This window comes from Trichosurus vulpecula, chromosome X, assembly GCF_011100635.1.
Source record: "Trichosurus vulpecula isolate mTriVul1 chromosome X, mTriVul1.pri, whole genome shotgun sequence".
Taxonomy (NCBI): Eukaryota; Metazoa; Chordata; class Mammalia; order Diprotodontia; family Phalangeridae; genus Trichosurus; species Trichosurus vulpecula.
In genome coordinates this window covers 11,194,708-11,215,515 of record NC_050582.1, presented here as the reverse complement: position 1 = coordinate 11,215,515, position 20,808 = coordinate 11,194,708, and the positions used below count along the sequence as shown (strand labels likewise).

The 20,808-nt window shown below is 36.3% G+C and overlaps 1 protein-coding gene across 3 annotated transcripts in view; it reads left to right on the top strand.

The window, feature by feature from the left end:
* The window catches only part of DIAPH2 (diaphanous related formin 2), an 856,474-nt gene that overhangs the window by 247,852 nt on the left and 587,814 nt on the right, over window positions 1-20,808 (top strand). For all 3 annotated transcript variants that reach the window (XM_036740329.1, XM_036740331.1, XM_036740330.1), the window contains 7 exons: window positions 667-785; window positions 2,507-2,623; window positions 3,263-3,381; window positions 6,042-6,106; window positions 8,116-8,220; window positions 12,388-12,696; window positions 14,298-14,412. In XM_036740329.1, the coding sequence (XP_036596224.1) occupies window positions 667-785; window positions 2,507-2,623; window positions 3,263-3,381; window positions 6,042-6,106; window positions 8,116-8,220; window positions 12,388-12,696; window positions 14,298-14,412 (949 nt within the window). The remainder of the gene's footprint in view (window positions 1-666; window positions 786-2,506; window positions 2,624-3,262; window positions 3,382-6,041; window positions 6,107-8,115; window positions 8,221-12,387; window positions 12,697-14,297; window positions 14,413-20,808) is intronic.

Genomic DNA, 20,808 nt, shown 5'->3' with positions numbered 1-20,808 from the left:
TATAGTGTACTTGTATATAATATATTACAAAAATACCATCAATGCCCAAATTAATATTTTGTGATTACTCAAAAGATATGTAAAATGGGAGTGAAGGGAGAATATGTTTTTTTGGTCCATTTAAGAAAAAAAAATCTTATCATTTTATTGCTTTGTAATCACAAAATGTGATTTTAAAGGGGGGAAAACACCTTCATCCAACTTTCCATGCCATACTTGGGATTGTTGTGCTTGAAATATATATCCTTCTATTTGTCCTTAATATGGTCAGTCTACATTTGTGTTATATGATTGTTCTAACTGCATGAGTTTTTTTTAGCCATCTTTTATTAGTGTTCCCAGACAAAAAGATTCAATTAAATATGGGTTTTAGGAAGTAGTTTACCAGAATAGGGCTTTCAGTTGTAAATCCGACAGGTAGATATTTCAACTTCAATATGGAAAATTTGGGGGCATATAAAAAGAGAGTTCTTTTATTTTGATGCCTAGAAATTAGCCACAATGGCTTTCTCTTAGGAAATGGTGTGTCTGGATCAAGATTTGATACTATTGCCATGTGTACATGTAGGAAATGAGGTTATTCTGTACCTTGCCTTTTGATAGGTAAAATACCTAATTTTTATCTGGAAGCATATTTACTTTTGAAGTTTTTTTTTTTTATATTAGGGTCTGAAAGAAAAAGACAATGAGGAACTTGACATCCAGTTGAGAGTATTTGATGAGAACAAAGATGACGACTTAAATGAATTATCACATCGTCTCAATGACATTCGAGCAGAAATGGAATATCCTTCTGATAAACCAGAGAAATTATTTTTGATATATTTCTGAAGGAGGTTTGGATGAGTAATTTTGTATTTCATTACATGATGTTCTTGTCTGCCAACCCAATTTGCATCCACTTAAATATAGTGGAGCTTCACTGGAATGCTTTATTTGGGCTTCATGCTGTGGGAATGTCAGACTGCTTTTAATGAGCTTCTTCTGGTACTTCTCATAAGTCAGCCTCACAGTGGACCCAGATTCTACCGAAATCTGCATCATTATGGGCCGTGTCATAGCAAAGTTCTTGTTTGTATTCTTTTTCAGGTATATAGTATGAGGTGTGTTTATTGAAATGAATTGGAACTTCTGGGGGAAAACTTCATTGGGTATATTTCTTTAGGTAAAGTACTGTTCTATTTGACTAAATTATACTCCATTGACCCCAAAATATAACTTACTTCTAATACATGAATGACTTACTTGCTATTTGAAGAAAAGATATACTTAAAAATGGATAGCTACTATAAAGCTATTTTAAATGCTAGTGATTCAGGATAGCTTGAGTTTAGTATAGCTGGCAAATGTGATTGTCATTCATTGATAATTTCTTATGAAATTACTGAAGGTGTAAGAGGTAATATGATATCTGCTAGGTGTTAGTCTTATATGGTGATGAGATTATGGGATTTACTTAAGAAGCAATGCCTTCCCCTATTCCTTAATACATGACACAGAAGAAATCATGATGAGCAAATTAAGTGGGGAAGTTCTAACATTTCCTTATTAACCTTTTTTAGGTTGTAATTACACTGAACCCCTGGTTGAGATGATGTTTCTGATACTAATATTCCTTTTTTTAAGTGAGGCAGAAAAAGACTCTAAATTATGTGAACTTGAATTTTCTTTGGCCTAATAGGAGATACTACCTACAAATTAGGACATTTTAATACTTTTGTCACTAACCCCCCCTTAGGTGAAGCCCCCGGAAAGAACAACCTTATACTTAAATGCTACTCTCTCACAAATAATACTGTAGAAAAGTTGTTGAAGATGTTTTCATCTTTCATACTCTTTACTATACATGTAAATAATTCTGTTAGCTATGTTATATAGGTAAATGAAAGTATTGTGACTGCTAATAATGTCTATATCAGTAATTAAATAGATTTCAGTGTTTTTGTCTTTTTTTACATCTAAAAGTATTGAAATAATAAAAAAGATATTAATTTTACATTGACCTATTATGTCAGTAGATGAAATAAGGCTTCTGTTATTTCACCTTGAATATCTCTAGCATGAAATGTGGCAATGGAAATTGAGGCTTCATAGAAATATAATTCTAGCAACTCTCTGACTTATCAGGGTGGAACTGATAAACATGAATGTCCTGCATATTCTCAGAGTAAATCATTTGAATGTATACTGCTAATGATGGTGTAGCAATGTCCACCTTCTACTTTTATAAAAACAATGATGATCCAACACATGTTCATTTTCAGAACTAATGTAAAAAGATCACTTCCTTCAGTCCTTTCTCTTACTATGTTTTTGATCTTGTCAGTTCAGAAAACATAATCTGTTTATATAAATGTTACAAAACTCATTCATTGAATTTGAGTTAAAAAAATATACCAAATTAAAAAGGTAAAGCTGGTTTTATTGTTTTTGGAGGATGGTGGGATAAAAAAAACTTGCTACAGGACAGATGAAACTGATTTTTTTTTCTTAACTGACTTTTTACTGATATGAATGAAGTTTATCATCTTCTATACAACATGCTAAAGGACACTTCTTCTGAAAGTTACTTACTTTCCATTCTACAACATTTCTTGCTCATCAGAAATGATTATTATGTCAGGTAAGAGTAAACTTTGGCAATTTTTTCAGAAATTGAATAAGATGATCACTGAAGCCCTTTCCAGTTCCCATATTTTATGAATGAATGAAATGAATGAATGAAATTTATGAATGAATGAAAGTATGACAAAACATTAAGCACTCCCTTTGCTATGGGCTGGAGTTCCAATCCTTGCTCTGAAGCTCTTAGTCTAATAGAGGAGGTTTCAACTGCCAGTTAGATAGAAAACGAAATCTCTTTGAGATGTTGGACTATTTGACAGTGCCAAGGACTTGACTTTGAGGACTTCCTTTTCTTGGTCCTCAGTAGTTGCAGACTCTATGCAAGAATCGGCCAATTTGTATCTCTACAAGAGTTGCTTACCTGGATGAGAATCCAAGGTTGGAGCCAAAATAGACAGGAATATTAACCTCTCGAGTAGCCTCATCAGATTCTCTCACTGTATGTTATAAAATAAGGTTGATATATTCAAAAGTAGGCATTAATTTCTTCTGTTTATGTCTCTTGAGAGAGTTTCACAATTTGACTCTTAAGAAAAAAAAGGTAGTTTTAGTCTTTCATCTTCCTACCATCTGACTTCTTGAGGAAACTTTTTTTTTTCTGAGAGCTGGACATATACCACTTTGTTTTTATCACTAGGCCACAATATTATAAGATCATTGAAGAGTGTGTTGCACAGATAGTGCTGCATGGTAGTGGCATGGATCCAGACTTCAAATATCGCCAGAGATTAGATGTTGACTTTACTCACCTAATAGGTATGTAATTAAACTCTCAATACTCCCCTTACTGTCTTTCCTTTAAAGAAAAGAAATATTTTTTCAAATTTTGCCTCTCCTGTAAAATTATCTGAGTCCTAAGGTCCTGTGCCCAAGGTTATTCTATGATTATGGTTGTTAACTGTGATTATTATGAGAAACTTACATGTAGAAAATTGGAAATCCTTTCCTGTTTGATCCTTATAGCGCCCCCAGACTTACTTTCAGTCCCAAAGGCTGTCAGGTGTTTCTGTGTATGCCTTATTATCATCAAAGCATTCATTTAGATTCTGCTGAGTCCAGTGAGACATCATATACATGCATACAACTCCATAAGAACTTAACTGTAATTAACATTAAAGTTGGGTTCCTAGAATACAATTTTGAAAAATGAAATACAAGCTTGTTTTATCCTTCTATACCTTGAGAAATCAATTAATTTGTCCTTTCACATGCCTTTAGGTCAGAGCCACCAACCCCACCTCCCCATGGTTTGACTACAAATGATATGTTTACCTTTACAAAATAGCTCAAAGTGAGATTCTTCAACCCCTACCCCCAATTCTTTCTCATATTAGTGTTCTATTCAATAGTTTTATTTCTGCCTTACATGGACAAAGGATGTTGGCCTTTCTCTTGTCTTTCTTGCCCTGCCATGTCTTTGAAATCTTTGCAGTTGCTTAAAGGAGGACAAGATGTGTGTTGGTAGCAAACCCAGCACAAATAGTCCTCCTCTACTACCATCCCACCAGCTAGCCCTGTGGCATTGGAAAGGCATTGAAACTCTGGACCTTACTTGCCTTATGCATAAGTCAATGGGCTTAGGCTCTCTAATGTCAACTCTGGCAGCTCTCAAGTTCTATGATTTGATGATTACTGGTGCAAGAGCAGCTTAAAGCCCAAATCCTAGTGATGGTGATTCAGTAAGCCAACTTTGCCTGCCAACGTAGCACATTATTACTCTAAGCCTTATATTCTTTATCATGCTCGAGTTAACACACTTTAGTTATGAGATGCCCTGAATGAAGATAAGGAAGAACTTATAGTATAGAAAATGGTCTAGTACTTGCTATGTGCTATAGACATATTTATCTATTTCAAGGGTCAAGCTTACTTATAGGGTGATAATATGATTTAGCTGGGTTATCCTTACCTTCTGTTCTAACATGATAACAGATCCTTTTTTGCTGTCTATTTACAAACCTCTCCTTGGGTTTACAGAATGATCTGCTTTTCTAAAAGGAAATTCATTACCACTGCATGGATGATCTTTGTTTAAAAAAGTAAATTCTCACAACTTGAGCCCAAGTGGGCTTATTTCTGTCTGAATTATTGAAAAATATGAATATTAAATATTTTTGAAGAGAGGAAATTTGATTATTCAGTGAAAGGCACAGTATGAATTACTGGGTAGAAGTTTTAGTGAAGTGATCATCTCTTCTACATAAGGAAAATACTTTTAAATAGTTCAAAGTATCAAAGAATGAAATGTTTTGCTTAGCAAAATAGTGAGCTTCACATCACCGAAGTATTTAAGCAGAGGTTAATGACCATCTGGTAGGGATGTTAAAGAAGAGATATCTTCATTTGGTGCGAGGTTGGATCGAAGGACCCAAAAAGTCCATTCTGTCTCTTAGGATAATATGATTCTGCTGCTTTCTGCTATGTACAGTAATGACCAATCTAGCTTTGAATACTTGAGACCCTTAGGTAATGTGTTTAATGAATAAATAAGAATGATTTATTAATAGCATATTGGTCATATGGAAACCAATGTTTTTGTCATGCTGATTAGGTCATTGGAAAACTTACTTTTGAAAACAAAAGCCCTATATTTCCTTTGTTTTGTTTAAACTTATAACTTAGCAAATCTTTTCTATAGAGATAATGAGAGATAAACTTCCTCTCTACCCATTGTGCCCTGAATTCATTAGGTTTCACTGTATATCCATTCCCTTCTTCAGCTTATTAGCACCACTTTAGAAATGATTCATTTTTTTTCCTGTCGCACCCAGGTGGGCCATAAATTATGTTTTCATTTTGTCACAGCCCCAACTCTAATACAAAATCCTGAAAAACAGGTCAGAAGGGCTCTGTGATCTTAGGAAACAGAAAACTCACTGACCTGGGTAATTTATGTTAATCTTTGAGAAAGAGATGAGGAGAGGAGATGCGATTTCCTTTATACGGGAAACAATCAGTTCATGAAACTCCTTCTACTAGTGCAGGTGGAGACCTGTACAGCTTATAATTTTAGGGAGTTTTCCTGGAGTGCTGAAAAGCTGTGACTTTTGTAATTACATAGCCAGATGTGTTAGGGACAGGACTGAAACTCAGGCCTTCCTGTTCTTGGGGCCTTCCCCCTCCATAGCTGCCCTTCATCCTGGAAGAATTTCATATATGCATTTACATGCCACAGTGAGTCTGTCTTGAAGAATAGTATCTTGTACTAGAGAAAAACCAGGCTTGTTTATGATCCACATATGACAGGGTGAGATTTTTCCCCTTTTTTCCTGCCATATAAGAATTGAAGTTACATTCTTGAGGGACAGTAAATGATTCTCCCTCGAATTAGCTGAAGATAATCTGAAAGCACCACAGCCTTTCCTTGTAAGTATGTGATGTCATTGTTTCTAATTGCTTTTGGTCAATCTTAATAGATGCATGTGTAGACAAAGCTAAAGTAGAAGAAAGTGAACAAAAGGCAGCAGAATTTTCCAAAAAGGTAAGATTATGTAATGCTGGAATTGACATTGTTTTATAGTTTAGTAGAATTTTTCACCACTATGTAGAAAATAGAATGTCAAGAAAAAATTTATTTTAAGCACATGCTCTGTTGTGTCATATGTTTTGGCAAATTTAATAACCATTGAATGTTGACATTTTCTACTAATAAAATTAAGATCACCATTTCACACTATTCCCTTAGCATCACTCTTAATACACTATGAAAAAAGAAGCCTTATTAGCTATTAAAATGACAATAAATAAGTTGCTAAAATGATATGAATGATAGCACTTATAAAAATACATCTTCATTTATGTCCTATAACTCTTTTCCTCATGGTAAATAGCTCTTTAGAGAGCTGGGAGGCATTTAACTAGTCCTACCTAAGAGAGAACTTCAGTTCTCACTGTGGAAACTACGTTAAGCACTTGAATTAGTTTTTGAATTTTCTGCTTCACAAACTTCAAACTCTTGTGTAGCATATGTTTGTTGAAAGAAAAGCTCTTGAGCAAACCCTACTCTTACCAGGGTCATGGTCTTTGTTGAGATTGGATTTAGGCTTTCATTAGAGAAAGTCAGAAGCCCGTAATTGTGGTTGATCTTTTTCTAAGAGCAGCCTTCTATGGTTCTCGAACCTGTGTATTTTCCCTCTTCGTCTCTTGGTGCCAGAGCAAAGAAGAAAAGCATGCAGGAGACCAGTACTTTTGTACTAGTGAGATGAAGTGGTTGTCCAGTACCCTCCATTGAACAATATGACCTGCCCAGACATTAAACACCCATTTTTGTCATTGGTTTAGAAATTACAGAGTGTCAGTACTTTAGGGCATTTGGAGGCAGGTCTTCAGTCACTAGGGGGCCTTGAGCAACAAGTGTTGGTGTGGAGCCTTCAGTTCTCCTAGTGCAGCACTAAAGGTAAGAGCTCTGTATACCTTTTGATTAATGGAGGAGACTTTCTCTTTCTGATATTCAGTATGTTTTTTGAAGTAGCACATCCAAAACTCCCTTTATAAATTTTAAATTATGCTTCATTTTTAATGAATGTTGTACTGTGGTACTATTTGAGTGGGATAAATGCTACTTCTCTCAGTTTTCTCCAGGCAAGTCTAAAAGTGATTATAAACAGATCTCATTGGTTAGCGAACTGTTCTCATGAACACTCTTTGGAGTAGAAACACTTTTGGTGCTATATGGCCCCTGGAGCTTTGCTCTTAAGTCACTTGAGGTGGTGGTGTACTGGAGTGAAAAAGAACTAAAATGCCATTTAGGAGATCGGGAGCATCTGACCTTGGCAAGTCACCTGAGCTCTCCAAGCCTCACTTTGCTAATCTTTCCAGTGAGGCTGTTGGACTAGATTTTCTCTAGGATACTTTGGGGCTTCAAAATCCTTGAATCTGATTTTGCATATGTGTCTTTGTTCCTAATATCCCTCTATGTTATACATTTGTGTGGTCTCTGGAAAGGTTACTAATTAGATAGAATGAGCATCATTAACATGGTGAATTCCTTTGCTGTGATAGACTACTCCAACATTAGCTTTTTGAACACTGTTCTTTGAATGCTTACCAGCCAAAGATGTTTGTGGAATATTCTAGTTTATTTTTTTAAAGTTCATTCATGTGGCCATTCTCAGAATATGACTTCTGTTGAAGAAATCTCTTCATGATGTCATGTTTTTCAATTTCATTTCCAAATTGAGCTTGGCCTTATCTGAGATCTCAACAGAGCACAACTTGTCCTTTGGCCTGGTATATCATATCTGATATCTACCTACTTGTAATTCACATTTTTCTCCAAAGTAGCAGCCATTTTTGAAGACGTAATGTTATTGAAGGAACCAAAGCATCCTGAATAGTGTGATCTTCTATATAGACTTCTTCAGAATAACTTTCTCCCCTCCACCCCAATCCCTCGTTATTTCCTGTGTGCCATTGCGGAACCTTTTTTTAAAGCTTAGTATTAAGTCTCTCATAGGTGGATGAGTACACTGATGTGAGTGATTATTGCAGTTTGACGAGGAGTTCACGGCTCGACAGGAGGCCCAGGCTGAACTTCAGCGACTAGAGGACAAAATACAAGAACTTGAAACGGAACTCCAGCAGCTCCGAACTCAGGTAATGAAACAAGAGGAACACCTGAGGTGCAGGCACTGCCAGGGAGATGGGAGGCCATATTGGATGACTGGGAAGAGATAGCATGGCCAGGGGAAAAGTTTGTGGCAGTTTCCCGTTTTATTTAATAATTCTACAGACTTTGTTGTTGGAAACACTCTGTCATTCAAATGTCCAAAAAAAAGTGAATGGAGTAGTTTAGAAAAGACAGAGTTTAATAGATATTTCTGAAACATTTTTATGTAAAATTTATCTTATAAACTTTAAATTTGTATTTATTTATATGTGTACATTTAAATGTATACATTTAAATTTGTATATATACATTATAAATATACATTTATTGTTTATAAATTCATAAAATAAATTTATAATAATTATATTTTAAAAGGTTAATGGAGTAGTTTCTTTTAAAATATAATTTGACAGTATATTTCTGAAACATAGTTTATATAAAAATTTATAATTTAAAATAAAAATATGTTATGTAAAATTTGACATACTGAATCCATGTTTTCTTTTGAAAAAGGATATTAAAATTATCATTAATGTGAAGTATTCCCATAGTTGTTGGGGTTTTTTTCTGAGCCTCAATTCTCTTTCAGATTTGACTACCTCATTTTAAAACCCTACAACTTATATACTCACTTATGATGTGTGTAATGGAAAGAATTTTGTATGTGCTCCAAATCTGAAAGTGTCTGAATTCATGGCTCTGTGGAAAAAATGCCCTGCATTTAAATTCAGATGACATGGGTACCATCACGACACTTAGCAAATATGTGACCGTGGACAAATTATTTAACTTCTTCGTAAGAGAGAACAGTGATTTCTGCCTTACACATGTCACAGGTTTGTTGTGAGGGCCAAATTAGGCCTTGTATGTAAAATACTTCCCAACAGTAAAACACAGTGGAGATTCGATCAATTAAGACATGCTTCCCCGAGCACTTATTATACAGTGTAAGCAAATCTACACTGGCTGCTTTCATTTCATTATTACCCAGTCACCCTTGAACCTTATACAATTTAACCTCTGGTCTTCTTCTCTGTATTTAAACTCCTCTTCAAAGTCAGCCAGAGACCTCCTAATCACCATGTCTCCACATCCACATTCATAGACCCCTCTTTCATTTGACGCAAGTGACTGCCCCTTTCTTGAATTTCTTTTCCTTTGCTCTACTCTTCTGGTTCTTCTTCTTAGAATCTGCCTTTTCAGTCTCTCTCATTCATCTTCATCTTTGAAATGTGGGCATAGCTCACGTTTGCAGATGTGACCTCTTCCTTCTTGATTTCTGTAATTTCTTCCACACACCGTACATTCTCTGTCACCTTAATGCCGGTTTTCAAATCTCTGATTACTTCTAACCTCTCTCCAAGTCCAGGTCTCTCATTTCTAACTTCCTTTTGAGGATCTCTGCCTGGATGTGTTATTGTAAAGCTGCATTACCCCAGGCTTAGCTTACTCAAAACTGAACCCGAGTTTCATCTTCCTCCAAATTGTCTGTTCATCTTGCTTTTATTCTTTTGGCTAAGGTTTCCCCTGCTGTTGTACTTCTTTGCATTCCAAGCCTATCATTATCTTGGAGTACCCTCTATTGTTTACCCTCCATGTCTGATCATTTGCCAAACCCTTTTTATGCTACCTCTGTAATGTTTTTTGTCAATTTCCCATTTTTTGTGCTCCCAGTTATCTGTTCCCTTATTCCCTCACAATATCCTTGCAGCTTTTCTCTCTTTTACCTGTTATCCTTTCCATCCATCGTTTCCACTGTTTCTAATAATCTCCTTAATACTTTACTTTGGTCATGTACTTATTCTGCTCATTTGGCCTCAGTGACTCCCTATTGCCCCACTAAATGAAGTACAGCTTCTTTAACTAGCCATTCAAGGCTCTCCGTGTTCTGCCCTCACCCACTGCTTCCATCTTTATCTCATAATATTTCCCTTCTATTTAGCTAAACTAAACTGACCACTCCTCTAATTTTCTGCATTTGTAGTTTCCCCATGCTATTTCTTTCATCTGCAGTGTCTTCTGATTCATTCCTTCTTTGCCTTCTCATTTTTAAAGTCCAGCTCATGTCCACAATCTCTAGTTGCACAGCAGCTGAAGTCATCTCTTCCTCCTCAGGATTTCTGTTGCACTTGCTAATAATACTCATGACTTGGATCACATTCTATCCTGGAGATTTACTTATGAACTTAAGGGCAGAGACTGAATTTTATCCCCATTTGTGTTCTTTACAATGCCTTTGTTAATCCCTGAAATTTTACTTTATTAAACAAGTGGCGAAAATTTGAATGATTTTCATGAGCTTCATGTACATTTTTTGCTGTTTTTGTGGTAACCCAATTAATTAGCTTAGTACTTGAACAATCTGTGATTTTCCTATGTGGATGAATGTTCCTCGCACTGACAAAGTTTGCACATCCCCGCAAACCCAATAGTTGGGACTCCACTCTTGGATGTCTTAGTTTTTGCCTTGTCCTGTCCACAGCCAAGCCTCCATCTCACTTCCCATTCTGTTCCATGTCATACCCCTTTCTGCCTTGTTTTCACTCAATAGACTGTAAGCATCCTAAGGACAGAGATTATATTGCATGTATTTTTTTATCCCCAGTGCCTGGCACATAATAAGGACCTAATAAATGCCTCATCTATCCAGTTGCTTGACAGAACTTATCATTTCATTTCCTACAACCATACTCTCAAGTTCTCTTCTTTCCACTCAATCAGTTTGCACCCTAGTTTGGGCCCCATCACCTCCCACTTGCGCTATCATAATAACCTTTTGATTGACCACCCTGTCTCAAGTCTCTTCTCACTGCAAATCCTTCTCCAAACAGCTGCCAATGCATCATCCTGCTACTCAGTGGACTAGTGTGAAATATACAGTCCTCTGGCATTTAAAAATCCTTCTTGACCTGGCACTTTCCTACTTTTCCTCTCTTTACACCTTGCTCCCTTTCATGAATCACGTAATCTAACCAGACTGCCCTACTTGCCATTCCTCAAACATTGTTTTAAAGTTGATTTGTAAACAGGTTAACACTTTAACCTGTTTGTATTTGAATAATCCTTGTAGCTTTATGTACATGATAGGGGTGGGGGGGTGGTTGGAGTGGGTAGTGGTATAGTCTTAGAATCATTTCTCATGTGAGCTTTTGGAAATAGGAATGATTATCCATTATATGGGGAAGTGAGTAGTTTTTCAAATCATTAGTGTTTCACATAAATGAGCATTGATTGGTCATCAAAAAGAAGATAAGATGGGGCAAAATAGGCCATCTGCATGCACAGTTCATCTTTGAGGATGCTGATGGCCTCTTTGGCTGGGCTTTTCTTTACCACTCTGGTTCCCATTCCTCTTTTCACTGATCACACGTTTTTTGTAGGGAGGTAGCATGTCATAGTGGAAGGTGTACTGGATCATGATCCGGGAGACTGTGACTCTTTTCTGAGCTCATCGTTTCACTAGCTACGTGAGCAGGAGCAAGTCACTTCCATTTTCTTGGCCTTAGTTTGGTCCTTTGGAAAAATGGGCATAATAATATATCTTTAGCCTGTGAGGATCAAATTAGATAATGAAGGTCTAAACCCTTTGATAAATATAGATCATTATGGAAATTTAAAACCTTCATTAGTATTATTACAATAATTATTAGCCAAGTGGTTTACAGGGGCTATGAGACAGATTCTCTTTGTGCAAAGTTAATTGGCCCGTTTGGGGATTGCATTCATGACCTTGTCCTAATTAGTACTGCATGCTATCCAATTGTTTGAACAGGTCCAAACCATTTTACAAAATACTTAATTCTCAGAATATATACATATATATATATGTATATATATATATATATATATTACACATATGTTACATAATATGAAACTTATTTTGTTATTATTTTGAAGGGTTATTTAATACAAAATAAACTGAATGTCATTTTGTAAATACAGTAAAAGTAACAGTTTTTAAATGTGGTCTGTAATGCTAATAAAAAAAACATAGGGATCATAGTAACATGCATGAACTTTGGAAACATTACCCTCCCTCAAATTAGTGTTACTTGAATGACTAATTTCCTGGATAGCAAATATAATATTTAATTTAGTAAGCATAGGAACTATTACAGTGGTGTAATGTCTATTATTTCAAATGTGTTTTCCAGGGACATGGACTTCCCGGTTCATCAGGAATTTCACTACCTCCGCCACCACCCCCAGTACCAGGTGGTGCTGTTCCTCCTCCTCCGCCGCCTCCTCCACCACTGCCTGGTGGAATTCCTCCTCCTCCTCCCCCTCCTTTGCCTGGAGGAGCTGTACCACCAGCACCTCCTTTATTTGGGGGACCTCCTCCTCCACCACCTCTGGGTGTTATTCTTCCTCCTCCTGGAGCGCCTGCTTCCCTACCTTTTGGAATGAAGCAAAAAAAATTATACAAACCAGAAGTGGCCATGAAAAGAATCAATTGGTCCAAGGTAATGGTTTTTTACTGGGGGCTAAGGTTATAGATGCTACTTGGGGATCTTGGACCTCTTTGGTATGGGAATAACTGAATGGCTGAAATGGGGCAGAATCTCAGTAGCAAAGACTAGAACTGGTTTATAAAATCTTATGGTAATAATTTTTTTCATTTAGAATCTTTACTTTATTGTTTGAATATTGAATATTTGAATATTTCTTACTAACTGTTAACTATTTAAGATTTTCATACTTCCTGAAGTGATGTAATTGGGATCCACCTGGGTCATTGGAAGAAATGAAGATGAATTTAAAGTCGATATAAACATTAAAGAAATTAGTGAGGCAGGATAAGGAATGGATATAGATAATCCAGGTAGAAAGAGGCATTTAAGAGTACCTCAGTCTATTTTACCATTACTATACTTATTAATAAGTATTGGATGATACTTTTAGCAGCAATCAATAGTGAAATCATATTTTTCCATTCCTTTTACTTACTGAATGTTTAATAACCCACAGTTAGTTTTATTCTAAAGAAACAAAGGTCTTTTTATTGAGTTGTAGCTTTCAGACAATCTTCAGGATTGCCTTTTCAACTAGTGAGACTGCTCAAGCTAGTGGTGATAGCATATATGAATGCTACCCACATAAAGACATCGTCTATATTGAATATTTATGAAAGGGTAAAAAGAGAGAAAAACGACAAATTGGAGGGAGGAAAGGAGGGTGGAGGAGAGAAAATGGGAAGACCAAGGAAAGAGGTCTAAGGGAAGTGAGATATTAGGGTTGATGAAGAACTTTTCCTGAATAATATGTAAGTCTTACTTCATCACTGGAGAAATTTGGAAGCTAAGGGTAAGTACATGTAATTTTTTACAGAGAATGAAATTTATTCCTAACATCAGATTTTTACAGTCCCATAAATAGAAATGAAGTCCATATCTATAGACGTTATTAATTGGCACCTCTACAATGAATTGGATTAAATCATATGATAGCCAAATCAGGGTTTTGGATAGCATTAAGGCCCTGACGTTACTAAGCATTGGTTTGCTTGTTAAATGAATCAGTGAGCAGCATCCATCTGAATTGGCATAGACCAGGGGTGAGGAACCTGCAGTCTCAAATAACACAAGATTTCTTTTGTGAAATTTAGATTCAGTCAAAAGGCAGCACTTGAGGACCTAGAGGGCCACATGTGGCCTTGAGACTGCAGGTTCCCCACCCCTGGCATCAGTAACAGCTGATTTCTTTGAAGAGTGGAGAGGGATACTAATTCTGAGGCTCATTAAAGTGTGATGGCTGCCATAGAAAACCCTCACTTTTGTGTCAGCATAATAAGTGGAATATTTATGCTGTGCAACTTTTCCTTTATCAACTGTCAAAAATCAAAACTTTCCATATAAATGGCTAGTGGCTGGTGGTGAGGGGCTAGAGGTTAGAGACTAATAAAGACCAGAAAACCACTTGGACAGAGCCTAAAATGGAAGAAATGAATAGCAGACAGAAACAATCAACTGCCCATCAAGCTTGCTTAAATGTAGATCCACTGAATTTTGTTTGAAACTAGATGTGTAACAATTGACTTTATTGTTCTTGCTGCTTTTTGTTGCAGATTGAGCCACAGGAAATATCAGAAAACTGTTTCTGGTTAAAAGTTAAGGAAGATAAATTTGAAAATCCAGATCTCTTTGCAAAACTGGCACTCACTTTTGCTACACAGATCAAAGGTACATTTCAGGGGTGTTACAAAAAAGAAGTATTTGCTTTTCCTACTGTTAACAGTTTTCTTCCTTGTATTGTTTTAAGAATGTGTCAAGGATGTCTTTAGTTATGTTTCCCCCAAAAAATTTAGGGAGAAAACCTTGCGGATTGTTTAGCCTGTTTCAGTGATACCAAGTCATGGTATTTTGGCTATAAACTGAGGTTGCTGCTGGAGGACAGTTTGGATATCTATCTATAATTTCTGCTTTGTCTTAAAATTTGAGCTTTACTGTTTTTAGCGGTTAAATTGCTAGTGATAAAATTTTCTTTTTTAATGCAACCTGCTAAGATCCAGGTATTGCTTCACCATCTACAGGAAAATAATGTAACAAAATGCCAATTTTCTGTCTCAACCTTCAATGAAGTTGACATAAACTTTGACGGCCGAGGAAATAGTCTTTCATCTTACATTTGGATTGTGAAGAAATTTTATTCTTCGAATTGTTGTGTACCTCTTTGCTGATATAGTGGAAAGAGCACAGGATTGGGAGTTGGGGGCCTGACTTCAGGTCCGTCATGTAACCCTGGACCAATTACTTACCCTTTCTCATTTGTAAATTATGTGTGATAATCCCTGTGCTGCCAGCTTTACATGGGGCTTGTAATGGAATTAAAGCTCTATATGATTATGAGTTCTCTAAGATATTTTTATGCAGATTTTCTGCTCTCGGCTACAAATTGGGTATTAGATGAATTGGGATTTAGTAAGATGCCATCTTTGGAACTGAGTGTTTAACAACTTCTCAACTTGTGGAATTGGAATTACTTAAAGTAGACGTGGAAAGCTGCCAATCTTATCATCAATTGTCCTGGATCATAGTTGGATTGTCATGTAATTGTAAACCTTTTTTTCTATTTGTAAGGGAATAATAATAATAGTATAATAGTTGCTGTATATAATTTTAAAGTTGGAAAAGTACTTTGCAAATAACTTGCTTTAGTCTAACAATAAATCTGCAAAGTGGGTACTCTTGTTTTTCCTATTTTACTTATGAAGTTAAGTAACTTAGAAAGGTTAAGTAACTCATTTTGGTCACACTTTCTCTATGTAATTCATTAATTAAACATAAAACAATTAAGCCATTCTAGTGTGTTTTTTCCCCCAAAGACAGGTTTCTGCTCAAAAAGCAGCATGTTGTGTTATTCCATACTCTTTGAAGTGACAAACACCTTTTCCACTTATTTCATCAGATATATGACACTTGTCCTGGGATCTGTGAATATGAATTTTTGAAGATTAATTTTTTTCAAATACTCCCCTATTCTTCATTTTAAATATATATTATCACCTGTAATTCCCACTGTATCCATTTTCCTCTGTTTCCAAAAGGGCCATCCCTTTAAGTAATGGAGAAAAAACTGGAAAAAAACATACTTGAGCAAACTAACCCACACACCAGAAGCATCTGACATTATTAATAGTGTTCTACACATCAAAGAAGGAGGAGAGGTACCTTCTTCCATCTCTTTTTGAGGCCAATTTTGGTTTTTGTAATTCACAGCATTCCATTTCAGTTTTTTATTGGTGTTCTTTCTATTTAGGGTATTGTGCTCATTGTGTAGACTGTTTTCTTGTTTCTTTTTGCTTCACGTTGCATCAGTTCATATAAATTTTCCAAGTGTTTTCTATATTCCTCAGTCACACTCACATGCTAACACCTCGTCTATCTGTTTCCCAATTAATGGAGGCTACTTAGTTCCCAGGTTTTTTTTTGCTACTACAAAAAGTGCTGCTCTGAGTATTTTGGTATATATGGGACCATTTTTTGTCATTAACCTCCAGGGGATATGCCTAGCAGTAAGATTTCACAGTCAGAGGGTATGGAAACTTTTAATCATTTTTGTAAACATCATTCCAAATTGCTTTCTAGACTGTTTAAATCAATTCATGCCTCCACTGACCATGTATTAACTTGCCTACCCTTCCCCAGCCTTCAGATATTGATTGTTCTTCTCATTCCTTATCTTTGTGTGAGGTGAAACTTCAGAATTATTTGGATTTGCATTTCTTATATTTTTTAATGATCTGGAGAATTCTTTCATATGGTTGCTAATAGCTGTTCTTCCTTTGAGATTGTTATTTCATATCTATTGGGGACTTTTTATTATTTGTCTGCCTGTCTTGGATATCATAAACTTGTCAGTGATTTTTGGTAAAATTATTTTCCCAGTAGCCTTCTCCCTTTCTTATCCTGGTTGCATTAATTTTGTTCGTACAAATGCTTTTCAGCTTTATGTAATCAAAAGGACCCATTTTATCTTTTATGATTTTCTTTACCTCTTATTTGGCTAAGAATTCACACCCTAGCCATACTTGTTAAAGGCATCTGATCTGGATCTCTTCTAATTTTAATGTCATCTTTAATATTCTGGTTGCATATCTTTTGGGAGATTTATAAAAGTATATCAAAATTGTTCCGGTTAAGTACATCCCACAGTGTTTTTTCACATTCATCACTTGTAGCATGTTCATTTTTGCTCATAATGTATTCTGAATTGACTGTCATACACCAGAGAGCAATGGGACAAATCCCTTCTATGATCTCTGACCTATTTTCTTTGGTATCATCGAGCTCCCTTGTTTGGCCCCTCTGGGCACTGTTTCCCAATGACTTCTGAGTCACTACTTTGGCTTTTTCAAATGAAATAAAAATTTTATCCAAACTTTTGCCTAGTTATTGACAGCATTGTTATAGAGAGACTAAAACATTTTATCCTAAGAATATAAGGGCAAATAAGAGCCACCTTGGGGAGGTGGAGCCTTGACCGGACTTGAAGTTGGAAGATACAGGATGAAATTCTACCTCTGCTGTGATAGGTCTCATATCTCTTGAGCTCTATATGGTTAACGAAACCTTTTCCTCACAACGGTCCTGGCATGTAGATAGCACAAGGATCACAAATGAGTAAGCTAATGCTCAGAAGAGTTCAGTGAGTTGCCTAAGGTGCCAACAGGAGGAAGTGTCTGGACAGGAGCCTGGAACTCAGTCTTATGCTTGTCAGACCAGTGCTCCTGTGTCTTGTTTGTGGTGCTTGAATAAATTACATTGGTTTCTTAGTTGTTAGTTTCTTGTCTTCCCTTACCTGCCCACTACCTGCTCACTGACCCACCTGTGCAGGCCATGGATTCTTACTCAGCATTGCCCCCTTCTCTTACCTTGAGACGTCTTTGCATGATTCTGCCAGTCCTGGGGAAGGAACCTCTTCCCTCAGAGGCTGGACCCCAGTGGTATTTCTCCTTCCTCTAGGACTTTGCCTGAGTTCTACTGCAGTTGTTAAATGAAACCTGCATGCCTTGTACCCTGGGAGTTTTGTGTCAAGTCACAGATACTGCTGGTTTCAAGGAACAACTTAAGAACTAATGTGGCTTAGTTTCGCCAATTAAAAAGAACATTTAAAAATGGTAAACTGTAGAATCTCTCATAAATTGTTACTCAGATTTACCATTTCTGATGTTTTCTTTTTAATAGGTAATACATTTAGCTTATAAAAAAGTGCTGTGCTCGCACCATTTCTGTTTAAATTACTTTTATTAGGCATTGTGGATATTTTTATTTTAATTTAGTGTTTTATAAAAAATTAATTAGGTTAGAGCAAGATACCATTGAATATTAATTATAGTAAATGTACCTGATCTCCGAGGTCCTTCCCAATCCCCAAATCCACTTGTTTTGCATTGATTATTTGGAATTCCCTCATTAGCTATGATAGTATCAAATCATGATGATATGTTTCAATGTTTTACTTATCAATAAAAGAAATTATATAGCAGACCCTATTAATACTGTTTGATACTCATTACTGATACTTTGGTTGGTTTTGGTTTTGTCCTCCATTTTGTATCAAGAATTCTGTCTGATGACCTTGGAGCAGAATGTAACCAGTGGGCCTATAATGATATGGTCATTATTGCTTGCAGAGATTCTTGGTAATCACAGATAATAGCAATATTATACAGGAATTAGAGTAATGACTGTTAATATTAACTACACTTGAAATAATAATAAAACATGTAGGCAATAACTGCTAATACTAATTAGAATTTCTAGGGTTCTCTAGGGACCTCAGGAAGAACAAAGATAGTACATGTGAAACTTGCAAGCAATTTCTTGGATTTTCTTACTGCTTGGAGGAAATACAGGGAATAAACAGAAAAGGTTCATATAATTGAGCATTTTTAAATAATAGACTTCAGTTGTATAATTTAGCTTCAATAGTGGTAAGGGAAAATTGAGATGATTATAAATATTACTAATGCATAAAAATGTCTTTTTGTAATAATTGAAATAGAATTCCAAAACTATGCTAGAAATGTACTGAAACATTTATGTTAAAGTACTTTTTCTAAAGAGCCCTGGCTTTGGCATTTGAGGAACTTCGAAGACCCAAGATTCACTCTTATTTCTGTCACTTCCTGCCTGTGTGACCATGGGCAAGTCATTTCCCTTCCTCTGGGTTGTATGTATGATTCCAGCTTGGAACCTCAGATCCAGCAATCATCTTTTAAATCATCTTAATGTTTCTTTTTAATGAGCCCCTTCTCTTGGTGGTATACATACTTTGCTTGCCCACCAAATATTGTCATATCCTCTTCCTTCCCCTAGTGAAATAATAAAAGGTCACAAAAGAGTGGTGAGATATAATCCATCTCTAACTGTCTTGATAATACTGACTTTTCCTGGGATTGAGTTGAAAATAATTATGTGTCACCTTGAGCAGTCAACAGTGTGTATCTGATTATTCTGAGGGGAGTATGGCCTGGAAGATCTGGTGTCCCAACAAATAATGTGCTAGCTTAATGACACAAGATATGGCTGTTTCTTCACTGTGAGCTTTAATACACAGGGGAGCAAACGGAGAGGGCTTAGGGAGCTATTTCAGGTGGAGAACTAGAATAGCATGCACTGATTCTGTCTGGAAATCAGCTCACCATTTGTATCATATAAATAATTTGTATGCTTTGAGACAATCGTTTCAGGCAATTTGGGCAAAAGAAAACAAAAGTTATTTGAGTTTCCATAAATAAAAACAATTGGTATCATTTATTGCCATAACTTTACCAAACTTCTTCACATCTAGTTATATGTAGATTTGCATGTGTTTCTAAATATGACCCCTGTGTTTAACAGCTAGCCTTCCCACCTTAACTGGCATGTCCTCTATGAGGCTTTCCATTATCTGCCCTCTACATAACACCCTTCCTCCTTGGACCTTACTTAATACATACAACTTTAGAATGCACTTATCTTCTGATATTTAGAATTATTGCTGTGGTTGTTTCTCAGCCACCTACTGGGATTTCTGTTCCAGGAGAGGGGGGCCTATGCCTTCTCTAAACTGTCTCCCCCCGCCCACAGTGTCTCATGGGGTATTCCACATACTTAGTTCATTTTTATCGAAAGAAGAAGTGAATTTTCCTCCTAGCCCTTCATTCACATAGAGACCAATGGGTCTCGTTTGGTAAGGAAAAGATAGTTGCCCTATTTTTTTGGTTTGAAGGGTTCCAGAAATTGGTTCAGATGGGATATCCTTAGACTTTGTTCTCTTCGCCAGGTGCAGTTCTTCTTGTTTGAAGTTGCATTGTGAAGAGAAAAGGAAAAATGAAGCTATTTCTGATTTGGAAGAGCTGGCATCCATCTGGGGGGGTGGCAATACCATTTGTACACAAAAAATTACAGTGGAGGGTGGAGAGGGCAAGGCCTCGGTCAAAGTGGCCTAGTCTAGTGTTCACAACTCCAGATTGCTTTTACAGCTACTGACCCTTAATTTCTGCAGTTGCAGAATGAGACAATTGAAAAATAGTTGATCTCTATAGTTTTTTTTTCAGCTCTTATTTCCGTGATTCTGTGATTTCATTTTATCCTAACAGCTCCTAAATGGGGGAGCCTGTCCTCGGGTCCCGTGGGTCTTGCCTCTAAGTCCACTGCACTTTCCATTAGTCACCACTATCACTAAGTTGAAGAATTGAGTTTGCACCACACTAAGAAGCCTCTAATAACAAATGAGTCAATTACATATTTGCAGGATTTTCTTTCCCAAATGATTGTGATCTATGAGTACAGATTTTCCTGATGCCCCTCCTCCCTTCCCTTAGTCTTCTTACCTTGGGTAGGTTTGTAAAAATCTGACACATTTCTTAAATGTTATGAATAGAAAAGAACAGATCATTTCATTACCCTACTGCTGAGCACTTAAGAGTAAACAAAGAAACTTGGGTCAATTGTTAATAGACAGTAGTTAGTTACACTTAACCTCTTTTGCTCCATGGATCTCTTCTCAGGATCAAGTTGTTAAATTCATAATGTAAAATACATTTCCTTTGTAATGACAAAGGAAAACAAGGATAAAGATATCATTTCCTT